The sequence below is a fragment of the Mobula hypostoma genome, chromosome 10 (assembly GCF_963921235.1).
Source record: "Mobula hypostoma chromosome 10, sMobHyp1.1, whole genome shotgun sequence".
In the NCBI taxonomy this organism is placed as follows: Eukaryota; Metazoa; Chordata; class Chondrichthyes; order Myliobatiformes; family Myliobatidae; genus Mobula; species Mobula hypostoma.
In genome coordinates, this window is record NC_086106.1 from 124,388,032 (window position 1) to 124,404,995 (window position 16,964).

The following is a 16,964-nucleotide window of genomic DNA, read 5'->3' on the forward strand; positions in this document are numbered from 1 at the left end:
AATGGTTTGAGAGATTGAGAGCAAAAGAGATTCAGCAGATGCTGGAAATCCAGAGCAACACACACACAATACTGAAGGATCTCAGCAGGTCAGGCAGCATCTATGGAGAGGGAAAAGCTATCAAGGTTTCAGGCTGAGAACCTTCACTGGGACTGAAAAGGAAGGGAGATGGTGCTGGGGGCCAGGATGGTGGGGTTCTTCGATGATGTGTGCAGCTTTCTTGTGGCAGTGCAATATGTTAATGTGCTCATTCATCAGGAGGGATTTGTCTGTGGACTGAGCTGTATTCATCACTTTCTGTCGAAATTGAGAAATAAGTAATTCCTGTCCTCCTTCTTTCATTCCCTACTCTGGGTCTCCTCTCAACTATCCTCTTCTCCTCACCTGCCTATCACCTCCTACAGTGACCCTCCTCCTTCCCTTTTTCTCATGGTCTGCTCTCTACTATCAGATTCTTTCTTTTTCAGCCCTTTATCTTTTCCACTTATCACCTCCCACCTTCTTATCACCCCCCCAGCCTTCCCCATTCACCTGGCTTCACCTGTCACCTGCTAGCTTGTCCTCCTTCCACTCCCCCCATCTTCTTATTCTGGCTTTATTTCCCTTCCTTTCCAGTCCTGATGAAGGGTCTCAGTCCAAAACGTCGACTGCTTATTCATTCAATAGATGCAGCCTGACCTGCAGAGTTATTCCAGTATTTCGAGTGTGCTGATATGGAGATATATTTGTACTTTGTTAATAAATTTACTTTGATCTTTGAAAATATTTCTTTATCAATCCTTGTGCACATTTGTAACTACTCACATCTAAGCTCTTGCTTTTCTGAGATCATTTAGGAAGATGTATGGACTCAGATGTATTCAGCCGATGCACTGCATTTTGGCAGGATTAAGTTGTTCAGCTTGATTTTCAGTGAGTGTGAACGGCAAGATGACACTTTGTCATACACTCCACAGCCTTAGGAACTGCAGTCATCAGACGCCCAGCCACTGTAACATCCCAACTCAAATTCGTATTATAGCTTGGGCAAGCATCTGCGCCAACAAATCTGATCACCCAGTTCTGGTTTCGCATTACCCAGTTACTCAGCAAGAAACACTGCTTGAGTCTAAGACCAGAGGACACAGCCTCAGAACAGAGGGGTGTCCTTTTAGAACGGAGATGAGGGGGAATCTCTTTAGCCAGAGATTGGTGAACCCGTGTAATACTTTGTCTCTGTCAGCTGTGGAGGCCAACTCTTTATGTATATTTAAGGCAGAAGTTGGTAAGATTCCTGATTGAAGGGATACGGGGATAAGGCAGGAGATTGGGGCTAAGAGGAAAATTGGATCAGCCATGATGAAATGGTGGAGCAGATGCGAAGGGCCAGATGACCTAATTCTGCACCAATATTTTAAGATCTTATGGTCTTATTCTGTTACTACAATTGGGCAGCCTGAAGATAATGAACACTGAGTTGAACTGTAGTGCAGTGACCTGTCACATTCTCACCTAATGTACACCTTGACTGCAAATCCCAAGTTAATTTTATCCACACTACAATTCTGTATGGTCATGCAAGAAATTCCTTCTCGTGTTTCCCTTAAAATTTTCACCTCTCACCCTTAACCCATGACCTCTAGTTCTAGTCTCACCCAATGTTGGTGGAAAAAGCCTGCTTGTATTTACCATCCCTGTACGCCTCATAATTTTGTATAAATCTATCAAATCTCACCTCACTCTTCTACGTTCCAAAGAATAAAGACCTAACCTATTCAACCTTTCCTTGTAACTTAGGTTAAACCTTTTATTCCTGGGATCTTTCTTATGAATCTCCTCTGTACTCTTTTTCTAATGCCAGCACATCCATTCTTAGATAAGGGGCCCAACACTGCTGATGATACTCCAGGTACATTCTGACAGGGCCATCTGCAAAAACTTGATTGAGGTGTTCAGTTTACAGAAAGAAAATGCACCTCAAAGGAGGAGAGTGAAGGGGAGAGTTAGAGAGCAAATCCTGCGCTCAGAGCTTCAGAGGCTGACTATAATGACAAAACAGTGAAAATCAGGGATGATTAAAAAGTCAGAATTGGACGTGTGTGGAGAACTGGCGGGCTCTGGGCCTGGTGAGTTTTACAGTGAGAGTGGGATTGTGAACAGTTTTACAAATCAGGGTTTATTAATAAGCCCTGCCAGCTTTAGACGTGGGTACCCTTGTAACTCTATTAAAACCACAGCACTTATGTGCATGCTGCCTCCTCCCACTCCCAAGTGCATCACATTATGCATCTCTGTCCTAAATTTCATCCGCCATGCATCTCACCATATTGCCAGATGCTCTACATTCCTCAGCTAGTTAACGTCCTCAAGGAAGGTGAGCATTTTATTTGCCCAAGTATTTACTGAGAAGCCTCCAACCATTGGAAGTTACTTAAACATATAAATTAAAAGCAGACAAACAAAAGTCAATTTGAGTAGTAAGTTCTGAAATATGACATCTCTATATGGATCTTAATCTCCCATCTTGATTTCCTCACAGCAGGTTATTAATTATCATTTAAAAGTGATTAGTAAAATTATATTCATAAAGACATTAACCTGATGAGCTCCACGGTCTCGGAATACATGGTATATGGGGATTTTGCCTCTAATGGATCACGCTCCATAGCATTTCCACATTCAATGAATGATAGCGCAGCATCTGCATAATTAACTGCTTTCCCAAACTTATCAAGCTGCAAATTAAAAAAGAAAAGAACTTTAGTGATGTGAATCTCAACAAGAAGCAGTGCCGTTTCACTTCTCACTGGTGATACAGTAACAGGCCCGGCTTGTAACTATTGATTTACGACATGTCAGCAACGGCAAAGGGAAAGGGCGTTGAGCAGAAGGAGTATATTACCAGTGCGTCAGCTCTGTGTTTCAGCTTCTTGGCCTCTTGCATGTAGTAATCGGCATTATGAGACCTGAAAAACAGTAATCGTCAGTCAAAACCGGGGGTCTGTAATGCTGAGAGTCGAGCAGTCACCCTGTGTTACACCCAAGGAGGGCAATCTGCTCTCAGGTACAGGCTCAGGGGTGGCATAGTTAGCATGCCAGGGGCTATCAACAGACTACCCTCCTGTTCACAGTTCAAAGTAAATTTATTATTAAAGTACATACATGTCACCATGTACAACCCTGAGAATCATTTTCTCAATGACTCCAATGATCACAGCGGACCAGGTATTTAATCCCTGCTGGGCATTTGTACGTTCTCCCTGTGAGCGTGTGGCTTTCCTCCAGCTTCCTCCACATCCCAGAAACATATGGGTTAAGGGTAGGGTCAGTGAGTTGTGGGCATGCCACGTTAGTGCCGAAACGTGGTGACACTTGTGGGCTGACCCCAGCACAATCCTCGCTGAGATGACTTGACGCAGAGAACACATTTCACTGTTCCATTGTACACGTGGCAAATAAAGTTCATCTCTTCTCTTTAGGAAACGGTAGTGGATACGGTCCAGCCCATTACGGGTCAAGCCCTCTGCACCACTGAGTGCATCTACATGGAGTGTCGTCGGCGCCGTCACAGGAAAGCTGTATCCATCACCAGGGACCACTGCCACCCAGGATATGCCCTCTTCTCGCTGCTGCCGTCAGGAAGAAGGTACAGCAGCCTCAGGACTCACAACACCAGGTTCAGGAATAGTTATTATCCCTCAACCATCAGGCTCTTGAACCAAAGAGGATAACTTCAGTCTACTTCACTTGACCTGTCACTAAAGTGTTTCCACAGCCAATGGGCTCACTTTCAGGGTCTTTTCATCTCCTTGAAAGAGCATTTATTTGCTTATTTATTTACCATCATTATTTTTTTTGTTTTTGCACTGTTTGTTGTCTATTTCATACTGGTTCAATGTGCACGTTGGTACATCTTTCATTGATTCTATTATGGTTATTGGAATTATTGAGTATGCCCTGAAGAAAATGAATCTCATGGTTATATATGGTGACATACAGTATATGTACTTTGATAATAAATCTACTTTGAACCTTGAACTTTGAACTGGAGGATAGTCTACTGACAGCCTCTGACACATATTGTAAATTCAGGCGACCTTGTTTGGACGTACTGTACAAGATAGCTGTGTGTCAACAAGCTCCTCCTTCCAACTACAAGCACAATTACATATTTTTGTCTGGCACCAGTGTTTATTTTGTTTTACACTTTCCTACAGTCTCCACAACAAGCCTCTTTGAGTGTGTAAACAGAGCGAAGCAAATATACCACTGGAACAGGGCACTATGAGACCACAGGTACAGAATTAGGGCATTCAGCCTGCCGAATCTGATCTACCTGCTCCATGTAACCTTTGATACTTTTTCTACTCAGGAACCTATCAACACTTGCTTTAAATATACTCAATCACATGGCCTCTGCAGCTGTCTGGCGATGAATTCCACAGATTCACCGCCCTCTGGCTAAAGAAATTCCTCCTCATCTCTGTTCTCAAGTAATTTAGAAATTTGGCACTTGAAAGCAAATAAAGAGCAGAATTAGGCCATTCAGCCCATCAAGACTGCTTTGCCGTCCTATCATGGTTGATTTATTATCCCTCTCAACCCCATTGTCCTGCCTTCTTTTAACCTCTGCCACCCTGACTAATCATATGACAAATGAAACTAATCTTTGAAAATAAAATCATGAAAGCCAGCCATGAATTGAATGGTCATGGTAGGTATACTGTAGGAGCCTGAAACTTCAGGGCAAAGTTTTAAGCCTTAAGCCTTAACCCTTAAACTTTAAAGATTAAGAATTAAAAGGGACTGAGGGGAAGGTTTTTCATACCGTCAGAAGAAGCTGTAGAAGTGGGTACATGTAGAACATTTAAAAGACTAGATGACCTAGGCTCCCCCTTTCTTTCTCCCTAGGCCTCCCGTCCCATGATCCTCTCCCTGCTCCAGCCTCGTATCCCTTTTGCCAATCAACTGTCCAGCTCTTAGCTCCATCCCTCCCCCTCTTCTCCTATCATTTCGGATCTCCCCCTCCCACTTTCAAATCTCCTACTATCTCTTCTTTCAGTTAGTCCTGACAAAGGGTCTTGGCCCGAGACGTCGACTGTATTTCTTCCTATGAATGCTGCCTGGCCTGCTGCGTTCCACCAGCATTTTGTGTGTGTTGTAGGAACAGAATTAGACCATTTGGCCCATCAAGTGTCATCTGCCATTCAAACATGGCTGATTTATTTTCCCTATGAACTTCATTCTCCTGACTTCCCCCTGTACTTACTAATCAAGAATCTACCAACCACTGCTTTAAGTATGACCTGTCCTCCACAACTGCCTGTGGCAACGAATTCCACAGATTTGCCATCTTCTGGCTAAAGGGCAACATGGTAGCATATAGTGGTTAACATTACACCATTACAGCACCAGTGAGCCAGGCTCATTTCGCTCCGTTCTTTCTGTGGCCATGTGGGTTTCCTCCAGGCACTCCAGTTTCTTCCCACATTCCAAAGACATATGGATCAGTAGGTGACACACATAAAAATTGCTGGTGAACGCAGCAGGCCAGGGAGCATCTATAGGAAGAGGTACAGTCGACGTTTCGGGCCGAGACCCTTCGTCAGGACTAGGTGAATTGGTCATATGGGTGAAGTGGGGTGACAAAGGCTTATTAAGTTGGAAAGGCCTGTTACTGTGCTAAATCTCTAAAATAAAATAAAGAAATCCTTCCTCATCTGCCTCTATATAATGTTATATGCATAAACCCAAATCCAACATATCATTCTTAAACACTACTGCTTATATATGCACCATCATTATCATTAATGTAAGCACCACCATTAATTTATGCACCACTATTATTATAATATTAATATTAATATATGCTCCATTATTTATAGATGTGGATTATTATTAACGGTACTAATGATATTAATATGATTGATATAGGCACTATAATTGATGTATGCACTTTCATTATCAAATGCACCCTTACAACGATATGCGTGGCTCATTATTATATATGGAGTGCAATTGATATATGAGATATTTTATTCATTCATGCAGCAGTATTATTAATAAATACAACAAAAATGTACTCTGAATTGGTGGAGTTCAAGTTAAAATGATTTGTCCTCGCTCTACTGAGAACACAGGGAGACCAGTGCTGTGGCTATTTGGGGTTGCTAAAACACATGAGAACTTAAACACAAGAGATTGTGCAGAACCTAATGAAGGGTCTTGGTCCAAAATGGTGACTTTTTATTCCCCTCCACGGATGCTGCTTGATCTTCTGAGTTCCTCCAGCACTTACCATGTGTTACTCTGGACTTCCAACATCTGCAGAATCTTTTGCGCTTGCATCCTGCAGATGCTGGAGATCCAGAGCAACATACAATATGCTGGAAGAACTCAGCAGATCAGGCAGCAGCTATGGAGGAGAATAAAGAGTCGGTGTTTGGGTCAAAACACTTCATCAAGATGAAAACTTTGAATGCTGCTCACAAGATGAGTTGCAGTCTTAGAAATATTGGACATCTAAGGATGATTTTGTTTTATATTAGATTACAGAGATCAGGGAGCAAAAATGAGCTAGTTAAAGCAACCAATTCCAGCCAGTTTGACCATCCTTTCACTCTTTATCCAATTCTCTCAAACTGTTTTCCTCAACTACTCTACATCCTGTGGTAATGAGTTCTGTTTTCTGCCCACTAAATGTGTTTATAATTTTCTCATTAACTCCTGATTTTCTCGCTGATTGTCTTGCATGGCTAGCTGATAGCTTTGCATCTCCACACAAGCCAAAACATTTTGTCTCCACGTAGTTGAAACCTTTTAACAAGTTTGACAAGTTCAATCAGGTCACCTCATGGTCCTCTGTTGTTCAATAGAAATCAGCCTGAGAAAGTTTATCCTTGCCTCACAGTAATGCAGTTTCTTTATTATGGTGTAAATATTTTCCATGCATGCTACAGCCAAGAAGGCAACTAATGCCTCAACTTCTTCAGAAGGCTAAGGAATTTCAGCATGTCCATGATTACTCTTAGCAATTTCCGTAGATGCACCATAGAAAGCTTCCTCCCTGGGTACATCGCAGATTCAACTTCACTTTCCCACACCCTATAGACTCACTTTCAAGGGCTCTTCGTTGCAATGCCTCATCATGTATTGCTTATTTATTATTATTATTATTATTGTATTTTTATTTTTTTTCAGCTCAAGCTGGTAAAGCCTGAGGTACAGGCAAAACCAAGGATACTCATGTCTCAATTTCTAGAAACTTTCTGTCTATTCTAGTGGTGCCTACTAGAAACCATAGAAAAACTACAGCACAGAAACAGGCCTTTTGGCCCATCTTGGCTGTGCCGAACCATTTTCTGCCTAGTCCCACTGACCTGCACATGGACCATATCCCTCCATACACCTCCCATCCATGTATCTGTCCAATTTTAAATGTTAAAAAAGAACCCGCATTTACCACCTCGTCTGGCAGCTCATTCCATACTCCCACTATTGTGGTTTTCTGAAGGTTTATATGAATATTGCTGTGCGGGGATCATCGTTTAATGTGACTGTGTAGGGATGATTCCAGGTGTGGATATTACTATTAGGTCTTTGTATACGCTGTTCATGTTTCACAGTCTTTCAACTTCCTCTTTTAATTTTGGTGTTTTCCACATTGACCTGTATTGATAGGTACAGTATATGGATGGGAGTGCTGTGGTCCGGGTGCAGGTCAATGGGACTAGGCAAAATAACAGTTCAGCACAGATTGGATGGGCTGAAGGGCATGTTTCTGTGTACAGCGACCACCAGCTTTCAGATCCTTCCTCTGATGAGGTGACCAGGACTGGCCACACTGAGCACTGAAATGAACTTACCTAGCATTGAAGTAAACTGCTCTGGAATTAGCAGGCCAAGCAGCATCTATGGGAAGAGGCGCAGTCGACGTTTCAGGCCGAGACCCTTCGTCAGGACTAACTGAAGGAAGAGTGAGTAAGGGATTTGAAAGCTGGAGGGGGAGGGGGAGATGCAAAATGATAGGAGAAGACAGGAGGGGGAGGGATAGAGCCGAGAGCTGGACAGGTGATAGGCAAAAGGGGATACGAGAGGATCATGGGACAGGAGGTCCGGGAAGAAAGACGGGGGGGGGGTGACCCAGAGGATGGGCAAGAGGTATATTCAGAGGGACAGAGGGAGAAAAAGGAGAGTGAGAGAAAGAATGTGTGCATAAAAATGAGTAACAGATGGGGTACGAGGGGGAGGTGGGGCCTAGCAGAAGTTAGAGAAGTCAATGTTCATGCCATCAGGTTGGAGGCTACCCAGACGGAATATAAGGTGTTGCTCCTCCAACCTGAGTGTGGCTTCATCTTTACAGTAGAGGAGGCCGTGGATAGACATGTCAGAATGGGAATGGGATGTGGAATTAAAATGTGTGGCCACTGGGAGATCCTGCTTTCTCTGGCGGACAGAGCGTAGATGTTCAGCAAAACGGTCTCCCAGTCTGCGTCGGGTCTCACCAATATATAAAAGGCCTCATCGGGAGACCCGGACGCAGTATATCACCCCAGTCGACTCACAGGTGAAGTGATGCCTCACCTGGAAGGACTGTTTGGGGCCCTGAATGGTGGTAAGGGAGGAAGTGTAAGGGCATGTATAGCACTTGTTCCGCTTACATGGCTCTATCCCTCCCTCTCCTGTCTTCTCCTATCATTTTGCATCTCCCCCTCCCCCTCCAGCTTTCAAATCCCTTACTCACTCTTCCTTCAGTTAGTCCTGACAAAGGGTCTCGGCCTGAAACGTCGACTGTGCCTCTTCCTATAGATGCTGCTTGGCCTGCTGCATTCACCAGCAACTTTGATGTATGTTGCTTGAATTTCCAGCATCTGCAGAATTCCTGTTGTTTGCTCTGGAATTATGTGGTTTAGCCCTCTCTCCCATTTTAAGCAACATACTATTCTCCAAACGTCTGACAACAACCCTATAGTCAGAGGAGATTAAAAACTGTCTCAGACCCACCGATGCCCTTTTGCATTGAACTTACTCTGGTATCCCAAGCATAAGGTTTGATAATACAGTTTTAGTATGTGGTTTCCTTGCCTCATCTGTTGGGGAGCTTGTCAATATATAAAAATGGGGCTTAAACGACTGACTCTGAGAGCAGAAAAAGGAAATAACTTTCTTTAATGACTAACAGACATACAGTAACAGGACGTGCAAACCAATACTCACGTGTCATCAAACGCTAACTTAGGTCTTCTAGGTTCTGAGTGACCATTGGATATTAACGTCCAAGGATCTGTTTGTGATTGGCTGTTTTCATGGTTACTGCTTAACAAGCTGGAGTGTAATTCGGTCTCCTGCAGTAAAAGAGATAGTTGTTATTGCAAGGAACATTGCATTTCCTGTTGGTAGCAAGGTTAATGGATTCAGATTCAGATTTATGTATCACATGTCCATCAAGGTATGCAGCAAAATCTGTCATTTGCGTTAACAACCAACAGGACCTAGTCCAGTGGTGGGGGGGGGGGGGGTAGTGGGTGAGGCCATGAGTGTCGCCTCACATTTAGGCACCAACATAGCATGCCTACCATACTCAGGTCAGGTTAGTGAGATGTGGGCATGTTATGTTGGCACCAGAAGCATAGTGATAATTGTGGGCTGCCCCCAACACAATCCTTGGACTGTGTTGGTTGTTGATGTATATGATGCTTTTCACTCATGTTGATGCCAACATAACATACATATGTAACATAATTTTCATATATAGAGCCAGGGGGCTAAAGACTTTTGCAGAGAACTGTAGTAATATTAACTATTGCACTGTACCGCTACCACAAAAAAAAGCAAATTTCATGAAAAACCTGATTCTGATGTGGCTCTCTATTGTGGACTGAGAGTGGGAAGGGGCAGGGAGAGGGGAATCTTCATTGGGAAGAGGGGAAGGGAGTGGGAAGCACCAGAGAGACATTCTGTAATGATCAATAAACCAATTGCTTGGAATAAAATGACCTAGCCTGGTGTCTCAAGGCTGGGTGTGTCTGCACCCGTGCCATCCCCTGCCCCTGGCACTCCTCCTCTGCCACCTATTCCACATCCATCCTGTGGCGCTCCACCCTCTTCATTCCCAACATCCTTTGCTCGCCCAGATTTACAAGCTTGCAATCTACTCCAAGTGGACAAATATAGTACTGTGTAAAAGTCTTAGGCACCCTTGCTATATATATGTGCCTATATGTACCTAAGACTTTTGCACAGTACTGTTCTGTGTTTCATGTTCTATGTTCTAATCACTGCCTTTCAGAGTCAGGTTCATTTATTTGGCACATGAGCATCAAAGCATTTGCAAAATGTGTCGTTTGAGTCATCAACAAACACAACCTCAGGATGTGCTGGGGGCAGCCCGCAAGTGTTCCCACACAGTCCAGCACCAACAATAACAATGTTCACAACACAAGCAACAGCAATGGTACTACTCCATAATATTATAATATATCCAATATTACAACACATCGGCACAAACCTAATTGGATTTACAATCAGAGTAATAATAATTTTATTCAAAAGCACAGCAGTTTCAATGGTCGTGTAGCCAACTCCTGTTAAAATTCGTACAGCAAACTGGCAGAGTAAGGCAGCCCATGACTTCCATAGGAGTTTACAGATATTAAGAATGGTATCTAAAACATTGACAAACTTCTATTGCTGTGCAGTGGAGAGTATATTGACTGGCTGCATAATGGGCTGGTATGGAAACACCAATGGTCTTAAATTTAAAATCCTACAAAAAGTAGTGGATATGGCCCGGTCCATCACAGGTAAAGCCCTCCGCACCATCGAACATGTCACAGGAAAGCAGCATCCAACATCAGGAACTCCCACCATTCAGGACATGCTCTCCTCTCACTGCTGCCATTAGGAAGAAGGTATAGGAGCCTCAGGTCTCACATCACCATGTTCACGAACAGTTATTATCCCGCAACCACCAGGCTCTTGAACCAAAGAGGATAACTTCACTCTACTTCACTTGTCACATCACTGAAATGTTCCCACAACCAGCGGACTCACTTTCAAACACACTTTATCTCATGTTCTGAAAATTTATTTCTTATTTGTTATTTAATATTGCTTATTTCTTTTTGTACATTTTTTGCCTTTTGCCCACTGGTTGATATACCACGTTGGTGTGGTCTTTCATTGATTCTGTTATAGTTATTATTCTATGAATATATGAGTATGCCAGCAAGTAAATGAATCTCAGGGTGAGATATGTGCACTTTGCTAATAAATTTACTTTGAACTTTGTGTTATGTGGCTAACTATCAAACTAACCTACTCCAGACATCCCACCCTGCAAAAACTCATCTCAGGGAGGTAGCACCATCAATTTGCGGGAGACTCCCGGGAGAGGTGGGATGTCTGCAATAGAGTAGCTCCTTAGCAGCTGGCCGGCTAGTTTAAATAACGTTAGCTACGCTAATAAACGAATGACACCTGTTAAACTCACCTCAACATGTCTTTTACATTTTAACCCACCATGGGCAATAGAAAAGTCACTGTTGCAAACAGTGTAGCGAGCAACACTGTCATTATTTTGACCCCTATTAGGCAGTGGTACACTTTAGTGTAGTCTGGGGTGACGTACGTTTTATGTTTTTTTTGGAACCTCTGCAATGGTGTGCTCTCGCTTGCGCTCTGTCTCTCTCGTGGTCGCTCTCGCGCTCTCTCTTGCTTTCTCTCGCTCGCTCTCAAAAAATTGATTTTCTGTGATATTGTATATAATTTGCGGGCATCAGGTAGCCACTATTAATATGCAGGACACTCCCGGAACTTCCGGGAGGTGGGATGTCTGCTATTCAGGCCTAAATGAAGAATATACATCCATTCTATCTACCAGAGGTTCCCACAGACCCCTTGCTTAATGGTATTGGTCCTTGGTATAAAAAAGGTTGGGAAACCCTAATCCAGGCCTTTCAGCAAATGCCTTCTCTTTGAAGACACATGTGACTGCAAATGCTGTAACCTAGAGCAAAATACAAACGGCTAGAAAAACTCAGTGAGTCAAATAGCTTTGGAAGATGCCGAAAGATGGGTGATATTGTGGGGTGAGAATTAGTTCAGAGAAGGAGGGTAAGATGGCAGAAATGATGTGGTCATTGAATCATAGATAACTACAGCAAAGAAACAGGCCTTTCGGCCTATCTAGCCCATGCTGAACTATTATTCTGCCTAGTCTCATCGACTTGCACTCAGACCATACCCCTCCATACCCGTCCCATCCACATACCTATCCAAATTTCTCTTAAATGTTGAAATTGAACCCATATCCACCACTTCTGCTGGCAGCTCATTCCACACTCTCACCTCACTCTTGAGTGAAGAAATTACTCCTCATGTTCCCTGTAAACATTTCACCTTTCAACCTTAACCGACAAACTCTAGTTCTAATCTCACCCGACCTGAGTGGAAAAAGCCTGCTTGCATTTATTCTATCCCTCATAATTTTGTACACCTCTGTCAAATCTCCCCTCACTCTCCTACACTCCAGGGAAAAAAGTCATAATCTGTTCAATGTTTCTGGCAGAATGCAGTTCCCTGCTAGGATTTGAAGAACTAAAGGAAAACAGTAAATGATATCTCATCTTTAAGAATTCTCTCTCTTCAGAGTGAGTGGTGGCATGGACTTGTTCAATGTTGGGGAAGCTATCTACTCCATTAAAATGCTGGAGATTAAAGCTTCCAACCTGTGTCTGTGAGGAAGAATTCCATGCTACCTTTCACCACCCTTCAGCAAAGAAAATGCTTCTGCCCAGACTTTGTTTTGAAACTTGAAAAATAGAGCTTTCAATCTCGGCCTACTACATTAATAAAAATCAGCTGAATTAATATATCTTAAGGAGGTTTAAAAACCAGAGAATTTCTTTTTTTTCAAAATACATTATGGAATCTGAAAATATACAGCTTCATCTCGTCTTGTGAATAGACTGAACAGGTTGTGGCTATTATGGTAATCGCAAGACTTTACTGAGCCGTTGCCCTAGCAACAGAATTGATTCAGGTTATGTTCAAGATGATAGAAGAAATTGAGTCTAGTGCAGTCTTCCTAATAGCGATATGTATGAATAGTTCAAAGGTATAATCTTAATATGAAAAATTCTGTATGAAGGTGCCAAACAATTTATCAAAAACACCACTGGGTTTTTCCTAATCAAATCAGGTCTGCTTCAAGCTAGGCTTTTGCTCTGTGAAACATCATCACCATCTCTTTTATTTTTGGAGCAGAAAATCTTCATAAACAAAAAAAAATACATTTACTTCAATTGGATGGTTCTGTAAAGCCAACTACTGGCAAAGAAATGATCAAAAAATCTTGGAAATACAGAGAAGGAATGTGGGTTTTTAGTGTAGATTCTTTATCTGATTCCTTTTCATGAATTAAAGACATGCATTTGCACTTTGTCTTTACATTCAGTGAAGTACCTTTGAGGCATCATCATCTTTCCCGATGTGGAAAACATGCCAGCTAGCTTGTACAGAGCAAGCTCCTGCAACTTGCCGGCCAGTGGTGTAGTGGCATCGGTATCAGACTTTGAGGCAAGTGGTCGCGGGTGAAAATCCGGCCAGCTTCTTGCTCGCTTTGCACCCATGCTGGGTTGAGCGTCGAACTAGCAACTCCGCCTCGTAAAAAAAAACAAATAAATGCAAAAGGAACGGCTGAACTATTAATCTGCCTAATCCCATCAACCTGCAGATGAACCATACCCCTCTCCTCTGAGTGAAGAGGTTCCCCCTCATGTTTGTCTTATAACTTCACCTTTCACCTATAACCCATGACCTCCTGCTGTAGCCTCTTCCACCCTCAGTCAGTGGAAAGCCTGCTTACATTTATCCTATCTATGCCCCTCATAATTTGTATACTCTATCAAATCTTCCCTCAATCTTCTAGGTTCCAGGAAATAAAGTCCTAACCTATTCAATAATTCCCAAAAACTCAGGTCCTCAAGTCCTGGCAACATCCTTGTAAAATTGCTCTGCACTCTTTCAATCTTATTTACTTCTTTCCTGTAGGTAGGTGACCAGATTGCACAAATCCCTCTGTTCTACCGCACTCCTCAGTGCCCGACCTCTCCCCTGTAAGACCTCCGGTACTCTGGTTGGTCCTTGCATGTCTGCATTAAATTACATCTACCATTTTTCAGCCAAATTTCCAGCTGATTCAGATTTTGCTGCAACTGTAATAGTCTTCCTCTCTGTTCACTACAATCCCATTCTTAGTGTCATCTGCAAATTAGATGACAACAACACCATCTCCTTAGCCATGTGTTAAACTGTATGATCTTCCTATTTCTTGCCTCACTAGCACATAGCATGAATAGCAATCCTGTGATCACAACCCTGAAGGTCCTGTCCCTGAACTTAGCACCTAATCGCTGAACTCACTTTGCAGGACCTCATCACCCCTCCTGCCCATGTTTTTGGTACTGACATGGGCACGACCTCTGGCTGCTCTCCCTTGACTTAAGAATGCTGAGCACTTGATCCAAGATGTCCCTGATTCTGGCATCTGGGAATCCCGTTCTCCTCCACAGAACCTCCTTTTTATTCGCTTAATCAATGACTCTTCCATCACTACAGCTCGCCTTTTCGCCCCTCTTCCCTTCTGAGCCATACAGCCAGACTCAATGCCAAGGCTCTCCTCTGCTAGGTCATCGCTCCGCAACAGTATCCAAAGTGGTACACCTGTTGTTGAGGGGATGACCACAGGGGTACTCTGCACTGGCTGCCTATCCATCAGGCTCCTGAACCAGTGTGGATAACTTCAATCACCTCAACACTGAACTGACTCCACAACCTACTAATTCACATTCTCAGTATCGTTTGTTTGTTTGTTTATTTATCATTATATTTGCACAGTTTGTTTTCTTTCGCACATTGGTTGTTTGTCAGTCTTTACTTGTGTGTGGTTCTTCACTGATTTTATTGTATGAGAAAAAGAATCTCAGGGTAGTAATGGTGATATATGTGTACTTTGATAATAAATTTATTTTGAGCTTTGAGCTATGGCTCGAAAGAAGAGGCCTGGGAAATATCAGCTAGTGCCAAGTGGAATGGTGGAGCAGACTTGAGAAGCCTGGTGGCCAATTCTTTCTCCTGTTTACTTCTGTTGAAATTTTTGGGGTGTTACTTGCCCTTAGTGAATCTGAGATGAGAACGTTCAACCAACTGAATTATAGTTAGGACTTGGAAATCCAAATAAACTGCCTCTTGCTTTTACAGCAATAACAGGATTTTGCAGAAGCTGGAAATCTGGAGCAATGCACACAAAATGCTGGAGGAACTCAGCAGGTCAGGTAGCCTCTCGGTAATCCAGAGATTTTCAGTTCAGATTCTACCTTGTCAACTTGAAAAAATGAATTCAGATTTAAAATGTGTGAAAATAAAATATGGTTCTCAATTTCACCTTAAGCAACGCAGAAGATGCCTGGGTCTGGGTTGTATCACTGAGAGTGCAGTTGCCAGTTCCGAATTGAATTCTGAGCTTGGATTAAGTGCTCAGGGCAGCACTGACACAGCGCTGCATTCTCAACGATCCAGCCTCAAAATGATGCACAAGAGATTCTGTATATGTTGAAAATCTTGAGCAGCACACCCAAACTGAATTCCTCCCAGTGAGCCTGATCACAGATCACAGGAGTGAGAAGAGCAGGCACTTCATATTAAAGGCCAATGCACACAGAATGTTGGAAGAACTCAGCAAGTCAGGTAGAACCTATGGGAACAAATGAACAGTCAATATTTCGGGCCAAGAGCTTTCATCAGTTGACCCTCCACAAATGCTGCCTGACCTGCTGAGTTCCTCCTTGAGTGTATTCTGCTTTTACACATGAGCAAGCTGTGTGATTTCCATCCCATCCATGACAAGTTAAGAAGGAGGACTCACGGTGGGGTTTTTTGCATGGCAGGGGGGTTTGCTGTCTGGTTTGCGGTGTCTGTATTGCGTGGAGGGCTGTGAGGCACTGGTCGGTATGGAGTCGCCGCCACTCTCTGGGCCGAGAGAGCTGCTCTCGCCGTTCCGTCGTTTGAGCTCTGGTTCATCTGGCAGCGGCGAGAGTGGTGGCGGGAACTTCCTCTCCCTTTTCGTCAACTGTTTCGTTAGCCTAAGAGAAGAAAGAATTAATGAATGCTCCAGGACATAGCATACCAGAGGGTCAGGAGCACAAAAAGCTTCAATCAGCCTTTCTATCCCTTCATGACAGCCCATCACAGCTAAGCTATCCCTCAGGGTGACACACCCTCCTGTTTCCATGTACTACATGGGTACTGTACACTTTCACTTAGCCTAGCCATAGCACCTCTTTGGACTTTTGAAGACCTGTGCTGGGCCCAACATACCAATGCAATCACAAAGAAGGCTCATCAGCCACAATATTTCATTAGGAGCTTGAGGAGATTTGGTAAGTCACCAAAGACTTTAGCAAATTGCTACAGATGCACCATGAAGAGCATTCTTACTGGTTGACTGAAAATAGCTTCGGAGAGTTGTAAACTCACCCAACTCCATCATGGACACTAGCTTCCCCAGCATTGAAGATATCTTCAAAAGTTGGTTCCTGAAGAAGGCAGAATCCATCACTAAGGGCCCCACCATCTAGGACATGCCCCCTTCTCATTACTACCATCAGGGAGGGGGTACAGGAGACTGAAGATGTAACTCAATATTTTAAGAACAATTTCTTCCCCTCTGCCATCAGGCTTCTGTATGGTCCATGAACATGACCTTACTAATTTGCTTTCTTTTTCTACTATTTATATATTTTTTATACATTCTGCATTTTAGCTTACAGTATTTTTTTATGCATTGCACTGAATGCTGTTGTAAAACCACAAATTTTATGACCTCTGTCAGTGATAATAATCCTGATTCTAATCCTGAGGTTTCAAAGGAAACTCACATTGGACATGAGAACGTGCAAACTTCTCACAGACAGCACTTGATATAA

The 16,964-nt window shown here is 43.1% G+C and overlaps 1 protein-coding gene across 4 annotated transcripts in view; it reads right to left on the reverse strand.

The window, feature by feature from the left end:
* The window catches only part of aff2 (AF4/FMR2 family, member 2), a 711,233-nt gene that overhangs the window by 42,752 nt on the left and 651,517 nt on the right, over nucleotides 1-16,964 (reverse strand). For all 4 annotated transcript variants that reach the window (XM_063061151.1, XM_063061150.1, XM_063061152.1 and 1 more), the window contains exons 13-16: nucleotides 15,905-16,121; nucleotides 9,196-9,323; nucleotides 2,882-2,945; nucleotides 2,578-2,714 (exon numbers count right to left, since the gene is read on the reverse strand). In XM_063061151.1, the coding sequence (XP_062917221.1) occupies nucleotides 2,578-2,714; nucleotides 2,882-2,945; nucleotides 9,196-9,323; nucleotides 15,905-16,121 (546 nt within the window). The remainder of the gene's footprint in view (nucleotides 1-2,577; nucleotides 2,715-2,881; nucleotides 2,946-9,195; nucleotides 9,324-15,904; nucleotides 16,122-16,964) is intronic.